The sequence below is a fragment of the Beta vulgaris genome, chromosome 2, assembly GCF_026745355.1.
Source record: "Beta vulgaris subsp. vulgaris cultivar EL10 chromosome 2, EL10.2, whole genome shotgun sequence".
Lineage (NCBI taxonomy): Eukaryota > Viridiplantae > Streptophyta > Magnoliopsida > Caryophyllales > Amaranthaceae > Beta > Beta vulgaris.
This window is the reverse complement of record NC_079203.1, coordinates 50,029,255-50,046,106: the sequence shown is the minus strand read 5'-3', so window position 1 is coordinate 50,046,106 and position 16,852 is coordinate 50,029,255. Positions and strand designations below refer to the sequence as shown.

General features: G+C 35.6%; 1 protein-coding gene across 1 annotated transcript; it reads left to right on the top strand.

Annotated features, from left to right (window-relative positions):
• The first annotated feature begins 9,067 nt into the window (after positions 1 to 9,067).
• LOC130590542 (uncharacterized) lies at positions 9,068 to 15,739 on the top strand. Its single transcript, XM_057393040.1, has 5 exons — positions 9,068 to 9,744; positions 9,828 to 10,022; positions 10,481 to 10,678; positions 11,580 to 12,081; positions 15,483 to 15,739. Exons 1-5 carry the CDS (start codon positions 9,079 to 9,081, stop codon positions 15,737 to 15,739), a joined length of 1,818 nt encoding a protein of 605 aa, XP_057249023.1. The 5' UTR covers positions 9,068 to 9,078.
• The last annotated feature ends 1,113 nt before the right edge of the window (positions 15,740 to 16,852 follow it).

The following is a 16,852-nucleotide window of genomic DNA, read 5'->3' as shown; positions in this document are numbered from 1 at the left end:
ATCAGATATGCATAAAAAACTACAAATTCAAGCACCTTTATAGGCTTATCAATTATCCAATATTATTTCTAAAGTGGACAGATGTGAGAATTTCTTCACCTTTATAGGCTTGAGCTCAGATTCAGCAGCGTCTATATCAATGTCGCCAAGAGCCTGGAACTGCGCTGCCACTACATGGGGACGATGATAGTGCACGTGCTCGTAGCAAAACAAAGGTCCGACGAACGTACAACATCTAATCTGGTCATGGAGGTGGTCTGGCAACAACTCTGGGGTGTACGGTTGCCAAATTATATCCTGTCCAATAGAAAATAAACATCATTTAGTTAGGTATATCCTACTGTGTATGCTATTTGGAAAGCTCGAAACAACCTTTTATGGAATGGAGCTCAATGTGATACTACTGTCATTATTAGTCCCGAGAAGGTATCATGAATTGGCTTAATGTGAAATACCACTGCCTGCAGGTTTATCTACACAACTTGATAAAAGGTATCGAATTTCTCAATTCCAATTTGGAGTAATCAGTGCAATTCAAGCTACTGTGTATGGCTATTTGTGTATGCTATTTGGAAAGCTCGAAACAACCTTCTATGGAATGGAGCTCAATGTGATACTACTGTCATTATTAGTCAAATTAAATAAAACACTGTATATTTCACACACAAAATCAGACAATCCTAAACAAAAATCAATATTGACCCAACGACGACCCTAATGATGATTTATAATCTATAAACGAAACAAAAATCATACCACATCTGTCGATTCAAGTCGTGTGCCTAGTTGCCCCAACTTCCTCCCTAAGTTGTGACGCTCCATGGCATAGTGGTTTCCTCCGATCTTTTTGGATAATTCCTTCACCAAAGAAGCCAAAGTATAGGGCGCCACTTGAAACTCAAACTCAATTTCAAAAATGTCCGAGAGGTTGAAACGGCAACAGAAAAACACCTAAGGTTGAAAAAAAGTAGTTAAAGACTAAAAAAAAAAGGATGAGCAAAAGAAAAAAAAAAAAAAAAAAAAAAAAAAAATTGCTTACCAAGACTAGCCACATAAAACCTACACTCCCTTTCCCCATTTTGTATCGTCTCAGACCCTCGTACACGGCTGATAAAAGGGCTGCACCCCACGCATATGAATCCACCTCGTCCAATTTTTCAACAAATTGGACATAAGAAGTCGCAATAGGCCCTTTCGAATCGGAAACGATCATGCAAATAATAAAAAACAATATTGCCTTTATCCGCACATCAGTAGTCCTAGAATTAGACTTATCATAACAGATCTCCTTGAGTTCTGGCATAGTCATAGTTTTTCTCTCCACAACCTCACCAAACACCCTACGGAAGGCATCAAAATCCTTGTTCTTCTCCGGGACAATTGGTTTGCCCTTAATGGGCAAACCGGTCAAGTACAGAACATCTTCAAGGGTGATGTTCAAGCACTGACCACACATACTCTAAAGCAAAAAATCCCATCTTGCCCATTATCGTTATAATACGTCATAAGTTGTCAAATAAGCTAGTAGGGAAGTCAAGTTGCTCGGGCAACTCATAGACTTTAAGCAACCGCAACAGGGAGCTTCCATTTCCATTAGAATTAATTATCCGATTGATTTCCTCCTTCATATTAGGGTCCAACTCCAACCAAAGTTCGCTCATGGTATTCAGCTTTGAACTCCCTTTCGTCCCTTTCGTCATGGTATGCTCAGAGAACTAAACAAAAAAAATTTCAAAATATTCAAAATCACATAAAAAAATATTCAAAATATTCAAAGAAAGAGAAAAGGGCTGTTATAACAGTATGCAATTAATATCAAGAGAAAACAGAAGAAGACACATTTTCAAAAGAGACACATCAATGGGATTGGCACAAAAACAAAGTGATTACTCAAAATTCAAAATTCTGTACAATACATGAATTCTATGCAAATGCTATTGCAGAAGTACAATTCTGTACAATTTGGTAAGAAACTCAAGAAAGAAAATCAATTAGCGTACTAATGCTTTCTTTTCTCTCAATTGCCCAATATTTCTATTGCTAACTCCTAACCTAAGTGAATCTACATTAATACATGATTTTGATCAACATCTAGTGTTGTGTTAAGCCACAAAGTTAGCAACAGGTGGTAGACCTACTCATAAATCAATCATGGTCCTTGCAACAGGTGGTAGCAACCTCACAAATTAAAACACATTAGACGTCAAACTAATAGTAGACCTACCATAGCTAATGAGATCAGTAGACCAATAAAGCAACCAATTGAATTACGAAAGGTGAGTGATATCTTATCCATCTTTATATTGCATAGAGTTAAGCCTAGCAGGTCACTTGAAAAAATATTCATCAATGCATATGTGCAGACTATCACAATCAATATAGTCACCATAAATGCAATCGTGTTACAATCAATGACATCAAAAACAACTTGCAGCTCAGTATTGTGTCCAGACTATTTGGACCAAACTTCTGTTGGCCTTGAGTCCTTGACGTAGTCCATTTTAATAATTAAACAAAGTTGGTATTTTGGTGATTATCTGACATAAAAACTTACATGGCTTGAGGTGCATTACATTAATAATACTAAGATTAATGGGGAGCAGTGGCGGACCCAGGATTTATTTCATGGTGTGTCACCATCGCGTGTAACAAATTTTTTATTCCCTTTTTCTCCCAAATGCTTTGTTATATATATATATATATATATATATATATATATATATATATTATTATATATATATATATATATAATATTATATATATTATATAAGAGGAGGATTTGGAGTCTATTTCTTATTAAAGAAACAAGAATACAAGTAATGGACAGGTTGAATGAATGGAGCGGCAGTGACAACTCCAACTGGCAGGGACATGCCCAAAGAAAAATCAAATCAAAAATCACAAATCACAAATAAATTCATACCTAAACCATAAAAACTCCCAAAATTCAGAACAAAAACATGACAAAAAAAAACGTGAAACAATTCATACCCACTTCATAAAAACTCCATCTAAAAACAAACAATTGATTAAGCAATAATATGAATCAGTTAGTCGAACTTTAAAAACAAAGCAACAACAATGGAAATTTCTAAGTTTGATAGATTTTATATGATATTTAAGAGCTAATTGAAACCAGTAAAGCACCGCGCCACGCCGCCCGCTTCTCACCGTCCGTCGAAAAACCCACCCTGGTTGAACCCTAGGTTGTACAAATGACGAATGAAGAATTCATGTGAGTTCTCTCAAAAAAGAAAAGAAAAAAACTTATGTGAATTATAAGAAAAGACCGTTACTGTTATATATACTAGTATTAATTAATTTGATAAACTTACTTACCATAATATGCCATCTTCATCAATGAACAAAAAAAATTGTCCATCAACTATTCAATTCATTTTTCTCTCCACCACCTCATTTGATCAAACAATTTTCATATTCATCCCTTATCAATTCATCCAATTTTCTCTCATACTTTTACCAACCCCACCCCATTCTTTTCTCTCTCCTACTTTTACCAACCCTACCTCATCCTTTTTCTCCTATTTATTTTCAATACTTATTAAAATTAGTTTTCTTTCTATCGTGATTAATAATAACTAGTTTTAAAGCACACACAATGTGTGTGCGATTTATATAAATAAAGTTAGATTTTCTTAATTAAAAGACAAAACAAAAAAATAAAAAATTAGTGATAAAATTTACAGATAAATATGCATGGGTAGTTTTAAAAAAAGTATGTTTTATGGAAAATTAAGTATCAAGTATATAAAATAAAGGTTTTTTTCTCTCTTTTAAATAAAATTAAATATAAAATAATAAAGTAAAATAAATTTAGATAAAGAAAGGGGTAATTTGGAGTTTAAAAGGTACTATAGATTTGCAATATTTTGCATTTTCTTTGGAGTTTGTTTTCTCTTCATCCTGAGATTTAATTTACAATGTTTAAACATAAATTAAGATTATTATAAATTGATAATAGTAGCCCCTAAATTCAGAATTAAACAAGTAAATTTCTTGCTATCAATTGACATTCTTATTTCTTAATTCAATGAAATCAACCTCAATTCCAATCACACAGTGATACAGAAGAGGAAAAACAAAGTCATACAATTGACATTCTTAATTCAACTAATTCCTAATTCAATCTCAAACACAGACATACAGTTATACAGAGAAGAAAAACAGAGTAAAAAAATATATACAAACATACTGTCTATAATACAAAATTTATATCTAACTCAACAACAATTTAATGTTAAACACCAAATGCAATTAAACAATATACCACCCAACAACAGTACAAGATTATTAGATTGACCTAACCCAAAAGCCCCAAATTTAACAGCAATTTTAATAAATCAATGATTCAAACCCTAATTTCTAATTTATAACATAAAATGAGAATTCAACACCAAACATTGATATATAAGGTAAAATCATATGAGCACTAACTTGAATGAGTGATTGCAGAATTAATTCGCCGGCGCCAGATTTTTATATAGAACCAACGAAGTTTCGAAGTCGACTACAGCAGCATGACACCGACTCCCTCGCCGATGGAGTTGCAAGAGCGATGGACGGCAGAACCTGCGCCGGTGGCGATTGCAGCAGATCGACCATGGTAAACCAACGAGTTCGAAATTGGGTAGTTATTATGTAGAGAGAGAAGTTGAATGATCGAGTAGTTATTAGGAGTAGAGTACCGATGAAATGATCACGCGTATTTAGGTCATCTGGTGAGTGGTGGATGGACTTGGAGTGTCGGCATTGTCAACCTTCAAAGACATGACTTTCCCACACAAGTCTTCAAGTTGGGGATCTATTGTAATCCCCCGCATTCTTAATTCTTTTGTTGTATTAGGTCTACCATCCCCACTATCACTACCCACCCAACTACTAAAGCCACCATTACTACCCACAAAACATGCCACCACCATTACCATAAATGAAACCATCCCACAGCCATTAAAGCGCAATCACCCACCAAAACCAACCATCAATTACCCACCAAAACTAGACACTGTATCTTGCTGGTGCACAACCTTAAAACTGTGTTTTCCAGTTGTATCAGATAAATTCTAAGTACTCAGTTTGTGACAAAAAGCTTCAAATTTAAGAATTGGACATGTTGTGATTGTTCTCTGCAAATTTGCTTTATTAGTTCCTCCACTAATGGCGGAAGTGGACATTTTTTAGAGAAATCCGCCATTTTTGTTGAAATTTTGAGGAAACAGAAGAAAGTTGATCAAGGGTTTTTGAAGTTTTATGGGGATATTTTATGGGTTTTGTTTAGATGAAGTTGAAATTTGAAATTTGAAATTAGGTTTTTTTTTTGGTTGATTTTGCGGAATTTAGGAAGAATAGAGGGATGAACAGAAGTTGGAAGTGACATTTTTGTAGTAAAAATTTGCAGTGTGGAAATTTGAGAGAGAGAAAGTGCGGTTTCTCCACAATTTTTCAACGAATACTTTTTTTGGGGTTGCTCAAAAGATTCACCTCAAGCACCCTCCAGCACCCTCCTATGGCAATCAGAACAATTAGCTCTTAATTCTTTTGCCATATAAACTAGGTCGCAAAAGGAACGAGGGGATAGGAATTGTGTCTATTCAAAAAGTGGAATGTTTGAATCAAATATTTTATTTATGCTGTAAGCCTTGGCTGATTTTATCAATTTTTTAGTATTAGAATCATTTTTCTCGAAAAAAAAATTATAATAACCAATTCATTATAAATAAATTTCCTTTGAAAAATAAAACCTCAAATAATTATTTAATAAAATAATTATTTAATATTAAAATAATAATATATTTATTTAATAAATCCCCTTAAAAATGCGAGGGATTACAATAGATCCCCAACTTGAAGACTTGTGTGGGAAAGTCATGTCTTTGAAGGTTGACAATGCCGACACTCCAAGTCCATCCACCACTCACCAGATGACCTAAATACGCGTGATCATTTCATCGGTACTCTACTCCTAATAACTACTCGATCATTCAACTTCTCTCTCTACATAATTATTACCCAATTTCGAACTCGTTGGTTTGCCATCGTCGATCTGCTGTAATCGCCACCGGCGCAGGTTCTGCCGTCCATCGCTCTTGCAACTCCATCGGCGAGGGAGTCGGTGTCATGCTGTTGTAGTCGACTTCGAGACTTCGTTGGTTCTATATAAAAATCTGGCGCCGGCGAATTAATTCTGCAATCACTCATTCAAGTTAGTGCTCATATGATTTTACCTTATATATCAATGTTTGGTGTTGAATTCTCATTTTATGTTATAAATTAGAAATTAGGGTTTGAATCATTGATTTATTAAAATTGCTGTTAAATTTGGGGCTTTTGGGTTAGGTCAATCTAATAATCTTGTACTGTTGTTGGGTGGTATATTGTTTAATTGCATTTGGTGTTTAACATTAAATTGTTGTTGAGTTAGATATAAATTTTGTATTATAGACAGTATGTTTGTATATATTTTTTTACTCTGTTTTTCTTCTCTGTATAACTGTATGTCTGTGTTTGAGATTGAATTAGGAATTAGTTGAATTAAGAATGTCAATTGTATGACTTTGTTTTTCCTCTTCTGTATCACTGTGTGATTGGAATTGAGGTTGATTTCATTGAATTAAGAAATAAGAATGTCAATTGATAGCAAGAAATTTACTTGTTTAATTCTGAATTTAGGGGCTACTATTATCAATTTATAATAATCTTAATTTATGTTTAAACATTGTAAATTAAATCTCAGGATGAAGAGAAAACAAACTCCAAAGAAAATGCAAAATATTGCAAATCTATAGTACCTTTTAAACTCCAAATTACCCCTTTCTTTATCTAAATTTATTTTACTTTATTATTTTATATTTAATTTTATTTAAAAGAGAGAAAAAAACCTTTATTTTATATACTTGATACTTAATTTTCCCATAAAACATACTTTTTTTAAAACTACCCATGCATATTTATCTGTAAATTTTATCACTAATTATTTTATTTTTTTGTTTTGTCTTTTAATTAAGAAAATCTAACTTTATTTATATAAATCGCACACACATTGTGTGTGCTTTAAAACTAGTTATTATTAATCACGATAGAAAGAAAACTAATTTTAATAAGTATTGAAAATAAATAGGAGAAAAAGGATGAGGTAGGGTTGGTAAAAGTAGGAGAGAGAAAAGAATGGGGTGGGGTTGGTAAAAATATGAGAGAAAATTGGATGAATTGATAAGGGATGAATACGAAAATTGTTTGATCAAATGAGGTGGTGGAGAGAAAAATGAATTGAATAGTTGATGGACAATTTTTTTTGTTCATTGATGAAGATGGCATATTATGGTAAGTAAGTTTATCAAATTAATTAATACTAGTATATATAACAGTAACGGTCTTTTCTTATAATTCACATAAGTTTTTTTCTTTTCTTTTTTGAGAGAACTCACATGAATTCTTCATTCGTCATTTGTACAACCTAGGGTTCAACCAGGGTGGGTTTTTCGACGGACGGTGAGAAGCGGGCGGCGTGGCGCGGTGCTTTACTGGTTTCAATTAGCTCTTAAATATCATATAAAATCTATCAAACTTAGAAATTTCCATTGTTGTTGCTTTGTTTTTAAAGTTCGACTAACTGATTCATATTATTGCTTAATCAATTGTTTGTTTTAGATGGAGTTTTTATGAAGTGGGTATGAATTGTTTCACGTTTTTTTTTGTCATGTTTTTGTTCTGAATTTTGGGAGTTTTTATGGTTTAGGTATGAATTTATTTGTGATTTGTGATTTTTGATTTGATTTTTTCTTTGGGCATGTCCCTGCCAGTTGGAGTTGTCACTGCCGCTCCATTCATTCAACCTGTCCATTACTTGTATTCTTGTTTCTTTAATAAGAAATAGACTCCAAATCCTCCTCTTATATATATATATATATATATATATATATATATATATATATATATATAATATATATATATATATATATATATATAATATATATATATATATATATATATATATATATATATATATATATATATATATATTATATATATATATATATATATATATATATATAAAAAGCATTTGGGAGAAAAAGGGAATAAAAAATTTGTTACACGCGATGGTGACACACCATGAAATAAATCCTGGGTCCGCCACTGCTCCCATTAATCTTAGTATTATTAATGTAATGCACCTCAAGCCATGTAAGTTTTTTATGTCAGATAATCACCAAAATACCAACTTTGTTTAATTATTAAAATGGACTACGTCAAGGACTCAAGGCCAACAGAAGTTTGGTCCAAATAGTCTGGACACAATACTGAGCTGCAAGTTGTTTTTGATGTCATTGATTGTAACACGATTGCATTTATGGTGATTATATTGATTGTGATAGTCTGCACATATGCATTGATGAATATTTTTTCAAGTGACCTGCTAGGCTTAACTCTATGCAATATAAAGATGGATAAGATATCACTCACCTTTCGTAATTCAATTGGTTGCTTTATTGGTCTACTGATCTCATTAGCTATGGTAGGTCTACTATTAGTTTGACGTCTAATGTGTTTTAATTTGTGAGGTTGCTACCACCTGTTGCAAGGACCATGATTGATTTATGAGTAGGTCTACCACCTGTTGCTAACTTTGTGGCTTAAACACACTAGATGTTGATCAAAATCATGTATTAATGTAGATTCACTTAGGTTAGGAGTTAGCAATAGAAATATTGGGCAATTGAGAGAAAAGAAAGCATTAGTACGCTAATTGATTTTCTTTCTTGAGTTTCTTACCAAATTGTACAGAATTGTACTTCTGCAATAGCATTTGCATAGAATTCATGTATTGTACAGAATTTTGAATTTTGAGTAATCACTTTGTTTTTGTGCCAATCCCATTGATGTGTCTCTTTTGAAAATGTGTCTTCTTCTGTTTTCTCTTGATATTAATTGCATACTGTTATAACAGCCCTTTTCTCTTTCTTTGAATATTTTGAATATTTTTTTATGTGATTTTGAATATTTTGAATATTGCTTGATTTTGAATATTTTGAAATTTTTTTTGTTTAGTTCTCTGAGCATACCATGACGAAAGGGACGAAAGGGAGTTCAAAGCTGAATACCATGAGCGAACTTTGGTTGGAGTTGGACCCTAATATGAAGGAGGAAATCAATCGGATAATTAATTCTAATGGAAATGGAAGCTCCCTGTTGCGGTTGCTTAAAGTCTATGAGTTGCCCGAGCAACTTGACTTCCCTACTAGCTTATTTGACAAGTTTATGACGTATTATAACGATAATGGGCAAGATGGGATTTTTTGCTTTAGAGTATGTGGTGGTCAGTGCTTGAACATCACCCTTGAAGATGTTCTGTACTTGACCGGTTTGCCCATTAAGGGCAAACCAATTGTCCCGGAGAAGAACAAGGATTTTGATGCCTTCCGTAGGGTGTTTGGTGAGGTTGTGGAGAGAAAAACTATGACTATGTCAGAACTCAAGGAGATCTGTTATGATAAGTCTAATTCTAGGACTACTGATGTGCGGATAAAGGCAATATTGTTTTTTATTATTAATTGCATGATCGTTTCCGATTCGAAAGGGCCTATTGCGACTTCTTATGTCCAATTTGTTGAAAAATTGGACGAGGTGGATTCATATGCGTGGGGTGCAGCCCTTTTATCAGCCGTGTACGAGGGTCTGAGACGATACAAAATGGGGAAAGGGAGTGTAGGTTTTATGTGGCTAGTCTTGGTAAGTTTTTTTTTTTTTTTTTTTTTTTTCTTTTGCTCATCCTTTTTTTGTTTAGTCTTTAACTAACTTTTTTTCCACCTTAGGTGTTTTTCTGTTGCCGTTTCAACCTCTCGGACATTTTTGAAATTGAGTTTGAGTTTCAAGTGGCGCCCTATACTTTGGCTTCTTTGGTGAAGGAATTGTCCAAAAAGATCGGAGGAAACCACTATGCCATGGAGCGTCACAACTTAGGGAGGAAGTTGGGGCAACTAGGCACACGACTTGAATCGACAGATGTGGTATGATTTTTGTTTCGTTTATAGATTATAAATCATCATTAGGGTCGTCGTTGGGTCAATATTGATTTTTGTTTAGGATTGTCTGATTTTGTTGTGAAATATACAGTGTTTTATTTAATTTGACTAATAATGACAGTAGTATCACATTGAGCTCCATTCCATAGAAGGTTGTTTCGAGCTTTCCAAATAGCATACACAAATAGCCATACACAGTAGCTTGAATTGCACTGATTACTCCAAATTGGAATTGAGAAATTCGATACCTTTTATCAAGTTGTGTAGATAAACCTGCAGGCAGTGGTATTTCACATTAAGCCAATTCATGATACCTTCCCGGGACTAATAATGACAGTAGTATCACATTGAGCTCCATTCCATAGAAGGTTGTTTCGAGCTTTCCAAATAGCATACACAGTAGGATATACCTAACTAAATGATGTTTATTTTCTATTGGACAGGATATAATTTGGCAACCGTACACCCCAGAGTTGTTGCCAGACCACCTCCATGACCAGATTAGATGTTGTACGTTCGTCGGACCTTTGTTTTGCTACGAGCACGTGCACTATCATCGTCCCCATGTAGTGGCAGCGCAGTTCCAGGCTCTTGGCGACATTGATATAGACGCTGCTGAATCTGAGCTCAAGCCTATAAAGGTGAAGAAATTCTCACATCTGTCCACTTTAGAAATAATATTGGATAATTGATAAGCCTATAAAGGTGCTTGAATTTGTAGTTTTTTATGCATATCTGATATGGATTCAATGCTGTTATTTTAGCTTCGGACCAACCTGGTGATCCTGTGAAGTTAGAGCCCAATTCGAAGGGTCAAGTTCAAGCTTTAATTCTGTTATTTTAGCTTAGAATGCTAGATTGCAATGTAATTTAGCTGTTTTGTTATTTTAGAGTCCAATAAACGAGTCTGAGGTAGTATGAACTAGGTTCAAAGTTGGGTGGTTGAGCTGATTTGCTACTGACCTGCAAAGTATGAACTTAGATTACAACAGCTTTAAAGACTCTTCCTTCTAGAAGTAGCTATGGACAGCCAAGTGTTGTTTGTCTAACGAGGCTTGTTGCTTTCGTCAGGCATATAGGCCTTGCTGCTTAGTGATTCCTCATTGCTTTTGTTTGATTTTGCTGTATGTTGGTGTTCCTATAATCTGTAGGGTGTTCTACTTTTTAGTCTCTGTTTATACTCCTTACTAGACAACATGCTCTCTGTTTTAATTAGCAGCCTGATCTCTGTTTGATATTGCAGCATGTAATTGAAGCATCTGGTACTTATCTGTTTAATAGTTTACTTGTTAGGAGATATTATGGTTATAGTCAGTAAGTTACTAACACCACTATCAGCTTTACATAGTATGAGTTAAGCGCATCTAACACTTTCCTCTTTTTTTAGTGCATATTAGCTCTGTAATCTTGTATGTTGTTGATATGTGAACAGGCCCCATTCTTTCGGGGGATAATTTATTTTTTACCCTGCTTTTCATGTTTTTTCCTTTGTTTGTTCATTGGACTTGCACCTTATTGCTACTATTCTTACCTTACTTGCAGGAGAAGTTCAATAGAGGCCCACATGCGATTGATTTCAAGAAGCAATATCAGAGGGAGTTGCAACTGTGGGGCGATATGGATAGGCGATTGGTGCAAATGTTCAGGGTTCCAACAGCCACAAGAGCCACAAATGACCACCAAGCCTCCACTTCGGACTACACTCTTCATGTCTCCACTCGTTCTCCTGACAACCGTCTTCGTACTCCTGACAGCTCCCGTCGATTGGTGGAAACGTTCAGGGTTTCAACCGCCACAGGAGCCACAAATGACCACCAAGCCTCCACTTCGGACTACACTCATGTCTCCACTCTTACTCCTGACAGCCGTCTTCGTACTCCTGACAGCCTCCGTCAGGACAGCCCCAGTCAGGACAGTGCTCAACCTGCGAGGCAAAGAAGGAGGCCTGGTCTGCCGGATCCCGTAACAATTCAAAATGAAGGGCGAATACCAAAACCCAAAAAAACATTTACATTTCCAACGGGACAATTGGCGAAAGGACGAGGTATTTTTATCGTTGTATTATTTAAGATTTTTCCATCGAACAAATAATTGTTAAATGTTTAAATTATTTGTACTATATATGATTTTCGTATAATTAATTAAAATAGTAGTAACAATAAGATTATTTAAAGAAGATTTTTCTATTAAAAAAATGGCCAGGAAAAAAAGTCGGATCGAATCGGAGTCATATGTTAGAATTTTAAGTTGGGTCGAAGTCTGATGTTATGCTTTTATTGGATCATACTCGGATTTTCATAGGCGGATGTCGGAGTCGGACTCGAATTTAAAATCGAACTTCTTGCAAAGTCGATATCGGTGACTACTAATCGTCAAGAAAACCCAGGGTCAACGACAATGTTCCTACACCACTCGGCAGCAGCATCACGACAATTTTAAATTCGTGATGCTGCTGTTGAGTGGTGTAGGAATATTGTTGTGGTGTAGGAATATTATTATTGACCCTGGGTTTTTTTTGACGAAGTTACAAAAAGAAGTATCAAATTTTGGATTGTGATCATGGCAAGAAGAAGGAGCCTCATGATTTTAACACAACGATTAGGAGAAAAATCAAGAGAAATAGATGTGGGTGTGAATTTTAGGTTGTTCCTCGTCCCAAAAAACGACTACGGGTGATGGGTAGTCGAGACTAAGGTTGAACATTGGTTTCATAACCACCTACTGATGTCATACCCAGAGGGCGATCGACAAATCAGCGATCACAGTCAATCCGCCAAAAAGTTTGTTGGAGAACTAACTACATCCCATGTGAAACCACGACACATCATGAAAGCTATCAATGGTTCACTTTCGTCTTTGAAGTCTAACATAAGGCACGTCTACAACTATAGAGATGCATTGAAAAAGGCGAGATCAAAAGGCACAAATGCAGCACAACATTTTTTTCATCGGGCGGTTGAAAGTAAATCTTTGTTTTGGATCCATTCGGACGAGATGAGTAGGGTGACCCATACATTTATTGCAAACCCGACGTCCGTGAAAATAGTGTGTACGTATCCGCAAATTATACATATTAAACGTACAAGACAAACAAGTACGTGTATCCTTTGGTAAAAATTGTTGGAGTAACACATACCAACAAGAATTTTCTTATTGCATGGGAATCATTGCAGCATGAGGATGCTCAAAGCTATCATTGGATGTTGGAGAAATTGAAAAACTTCATTGGCATAAGTGTGACTCTTAATACTATTGTGACTGATCAAGATCTGATTTTGGTAAAATATATCTTGGAGGTTTTCCCAACTCTGCTCATCTAGTTTGCACGTGGCATATCAATCATGATGTGGAGGCATGAGTTGCAAAGAAGTGTGGTAGGAATAGGAAGATGGGAGTTCGTTTCAAACGAGGAAGTTGGGCTAGGGTGATGTAATCCAAAATCGAGGCTGAATATGAGATAAATGTAACCAACATGATGGAAGAGTGGGGTGCAGTTGGCAAAAACACATCTGTTGATTTTACTACCTATACAAGCGGGACTTGGCTTTGTGCACACGGAGAATTTTGTGCAATGTTATACCAACAAAGTAAGACACGTTGGTAACACAACCAACAATATAGTGGGGAGTTTTAATTCGGCCTTGCAAGCTTGATTGCTATTTCAACTGAGGCAATTGACACACTATTTATGCAAGTTGATTCTTTTGTTGAGGGGCAGTTGACAGAGATAAAAAGAACTCCTTGGAATCATCGCGTCGTACTCATAGAACTAAATTCAATCCGCCACCATATACCACCTTGAATGGTGTTTGTTCTCAAAATTGTTTGGAGCTAACTCAGAGAGAGCTTGCAAGAATATAGTTGAGATGGACTGAGACTGGAGTAGATGCGGATGTATTGTTGAGACTAAGTGTAACAGCTCGAAAAATTTTAACCTTAAAAAAAAAACAACAAAACATTTCGATCATTCTTCATATGCGCACCAATAATATCATATGAGCATATTCGTAATGTTATCACAATTAAAATTTTCTTATGATCACTGAAAGACAAATGAAAGTGTTCAATTACCTATGGTAAAGGGGTAATAAATTTTTTCCTAGGAGGATGGAAGGAGTAAATAAACTCTAGAAAAAAAAGGGGAACCAAGTTTTATCTTAGATTTGAGACTTTGAAGTAACATCACTTTAGGGCCCATGAATAAAGGAAGAAAATTCTAAAAACACTTGTAATATACCCTACCATGTGTGGGGTACTAGTGTACATCTTTTGGTTGGGCTAGGAAGGGGTTTTTAGGGCCCCAAACATATGATTAAGTGAGTTAGGAGCTACTGGACAGCAGCCCATAAAATAGAGGATATCTCATTTAATTTTATGAGGAAAGTGAAAATTGAGATCTCCAATGGGTAGGAGACAACCCTAGCTTGCCACCCCAACTTCCAAAGTCCCTAAATTGGACTGAAATAACTTTGCCCACTCTCCCTCTTCCTATTGCATGCAACCCGCCTAAATTGGACTGAAATAACTTATGTTTTTTTTGGATCAAATTGATGAAAATAGTTCATGCATGTTAAATTTTGAGTTAAAATTTCACTTGCATGTGATTGATTTTGAGTTATAAATACTCTTGATGTTCATCCATCAAAAAGGGAATTAAGGAAGTCACTCTATTATAATGGAATTTGAGTTTTGATAAAAGTATGTATTATTATGCAAATATGTGGATAAATGGAAGTATATATTTTATTTTATACGTGATAACTTTCTTTTACAGATTTAGAAGTCTTTTCTGGCGGGTTGCATGCAATAGGAAGAGGGAGAGTGGACAAAGTTATTTCAGTCCAATTTAGGGACTTTGGAAGTTGGGGTGGCAAGCTAGGGTTGTCTCCTACCCATTGGAGATCTCAATTTTCACTTTCCTCATAAAATTAAATGAGATATCCTCTATTTTATGGGCTGCTGTCCAGCAGCTCCTAACTCACTTAATCATATGTTTGGGGCCCTAAAAACCCCTTCCTAGCCCAACCAAAAGATGTACACTAATACCCCACACATGGTAGGGTATATTACAAGTGTTTTTAGAATTTTCTTCCTTTATTCATGGGCCCTAAAGTGATGTTACTTCAAAGTCTCAAATCTAAGATAGAACTTGGTTCCCCTTTTTTTCTAGAATTTATTTACTCTTTCCATCCTCCTAGGAAAAATTTATTACCCCTTTACCATAGGTAATTGAACACTTTCATTTGTCTTTCAGTGATCATAAGAAAATTTTAATTATGATAACATTACGAATATGCTCATATGATATTATTGGTGCGCACATGAAGAATGATCGAAATGTTTTGTTTTGTTGTTTTTTTTTTTTAAGGTTAAAATTTTTCGAGCTGTTACACTAAGCATGGTTATTTATGTGCTTGTCATACCTTTTTCTTGTTGCAAGCGAAGCTTCTCTTATACCGCAAGGGGAGATTGATGAAGTTTGGTGGACACTAGCCATTAGTGAAGTGGTAGATGCATCTGAGATACTATTTGAGTACGATCAGGACCGTCAGTTCTTCCAGTCATTAGTGACCGAGGTACATGCTAGGGATCTCGCGATCATGAAATATGTTTCTCGGCTGATTCGTTCAGAACTCCACCACGAACGCTCTTCCTTTGACGAGCCCCAAGTAAACATGGCAAGTAAAGGACTCTCCATCTAATAGAATATCATTACCCTTGTACACCAATAACACCATTTTCCCAAAATGGACTCCAGAAATCTGCAACTTCCTACCGATCAAGTCTGCAACCAGTCCCTAAGAGCACCAGAGTAGTGTCATGGACCATGCACCTCTCAACTGGAATACATAATAAATGCCACACATCATGCAACATGATCGTCATCTCCCCAAACGGTAGGTGAAAAGAACTCGTACTAGGCTGCCACCGCTCGACAAATGCTGAAATCAAGGGTGCATCAATGTGTGTGAACATATTAAAGGGGATATGAGACGTTCTACGAAGAGGATCCTGCATCGATGGAGGCAAAGACCTCGCCCACTTCTTCATACGTACACAAATTCTCTCTCGATTTTCCCCCCCCCCCCCTCACCATACCTACATGTCTACCAAAACTAGGGATAAAGAACAACTAGACATGTGATCGACCTTCTTCCCCTTCCCCTTTCGACTCTCTAACACTCTATGAACTCCCCTCGCCAAATATAAACCGCTCACCCCTACCCTTATGGACATTACAACGATCATCAAGTATAAGGTCTACATCTCTCTCAAATTCCCGCATAAATGCATCATCAACATCATCATCGTAAAGCACAGCACGCTTAAGGTCAAGCTTCTTCCGTAGCCCAAGATTGTCGTCGTTGTACGAGGCTTGAGGACAAGCTTCTTGTGTGGCCTTGGATTTTTGGGCGGCTCCGAAATTTTTTGGGTTTAGGTGGTGGTGGTTCTTGTATGTGGTTGAGTGATGAAAGGTGAATTAATGGTGAAGATGAGAGAGAAGTTGAATTGATGGTGAGGAACTAAGGATGGTAGGTGGGAGAAATTAAGTATTTAAGTTGAAGTAAAAACAAAAAAAATAAATAAAAATAAGCGTCTCATTGTACTTTTAGATAGTCATTAGGGCGATTTTAAGTAATTTTGGAGTAACCTATAACAAACCCCATAAATTTGATGACTATAACACACACTTTTAAACATTTTTCTGTAAAGCAAACTTCAGGTGATGTATCATAAAGAAAGATTCATTTTGAAATCATGCTCATGTTAAAAATTGGTCATATAATAGCCTTTATAGTTATACCTGGGTTGAA

Coding starts and splice junctions, on each gene's coding strand:
- LOC130590542 (XM_057393040.1), top strand. CDS start 9,079: ATGACGAAAGGGACGAAAGGGAGTTCAAAGCTGAATACCATGAGCGAA. Junction 9,745..9,827: donor GTTTTATGTGGCTAGTCTTG/GTAAGTTTTTTT, acceptor TTTCCACCTTAG/GTGTTTTTCTGTTGCCGTTT. Junction 10,679..11,579: donor CTGAGCTCAAGCCTATAAAG/GTGAAGAAATTC, acceptor CCTTACTTGCAG/GAGAAGTTCAATAGAGGCCC.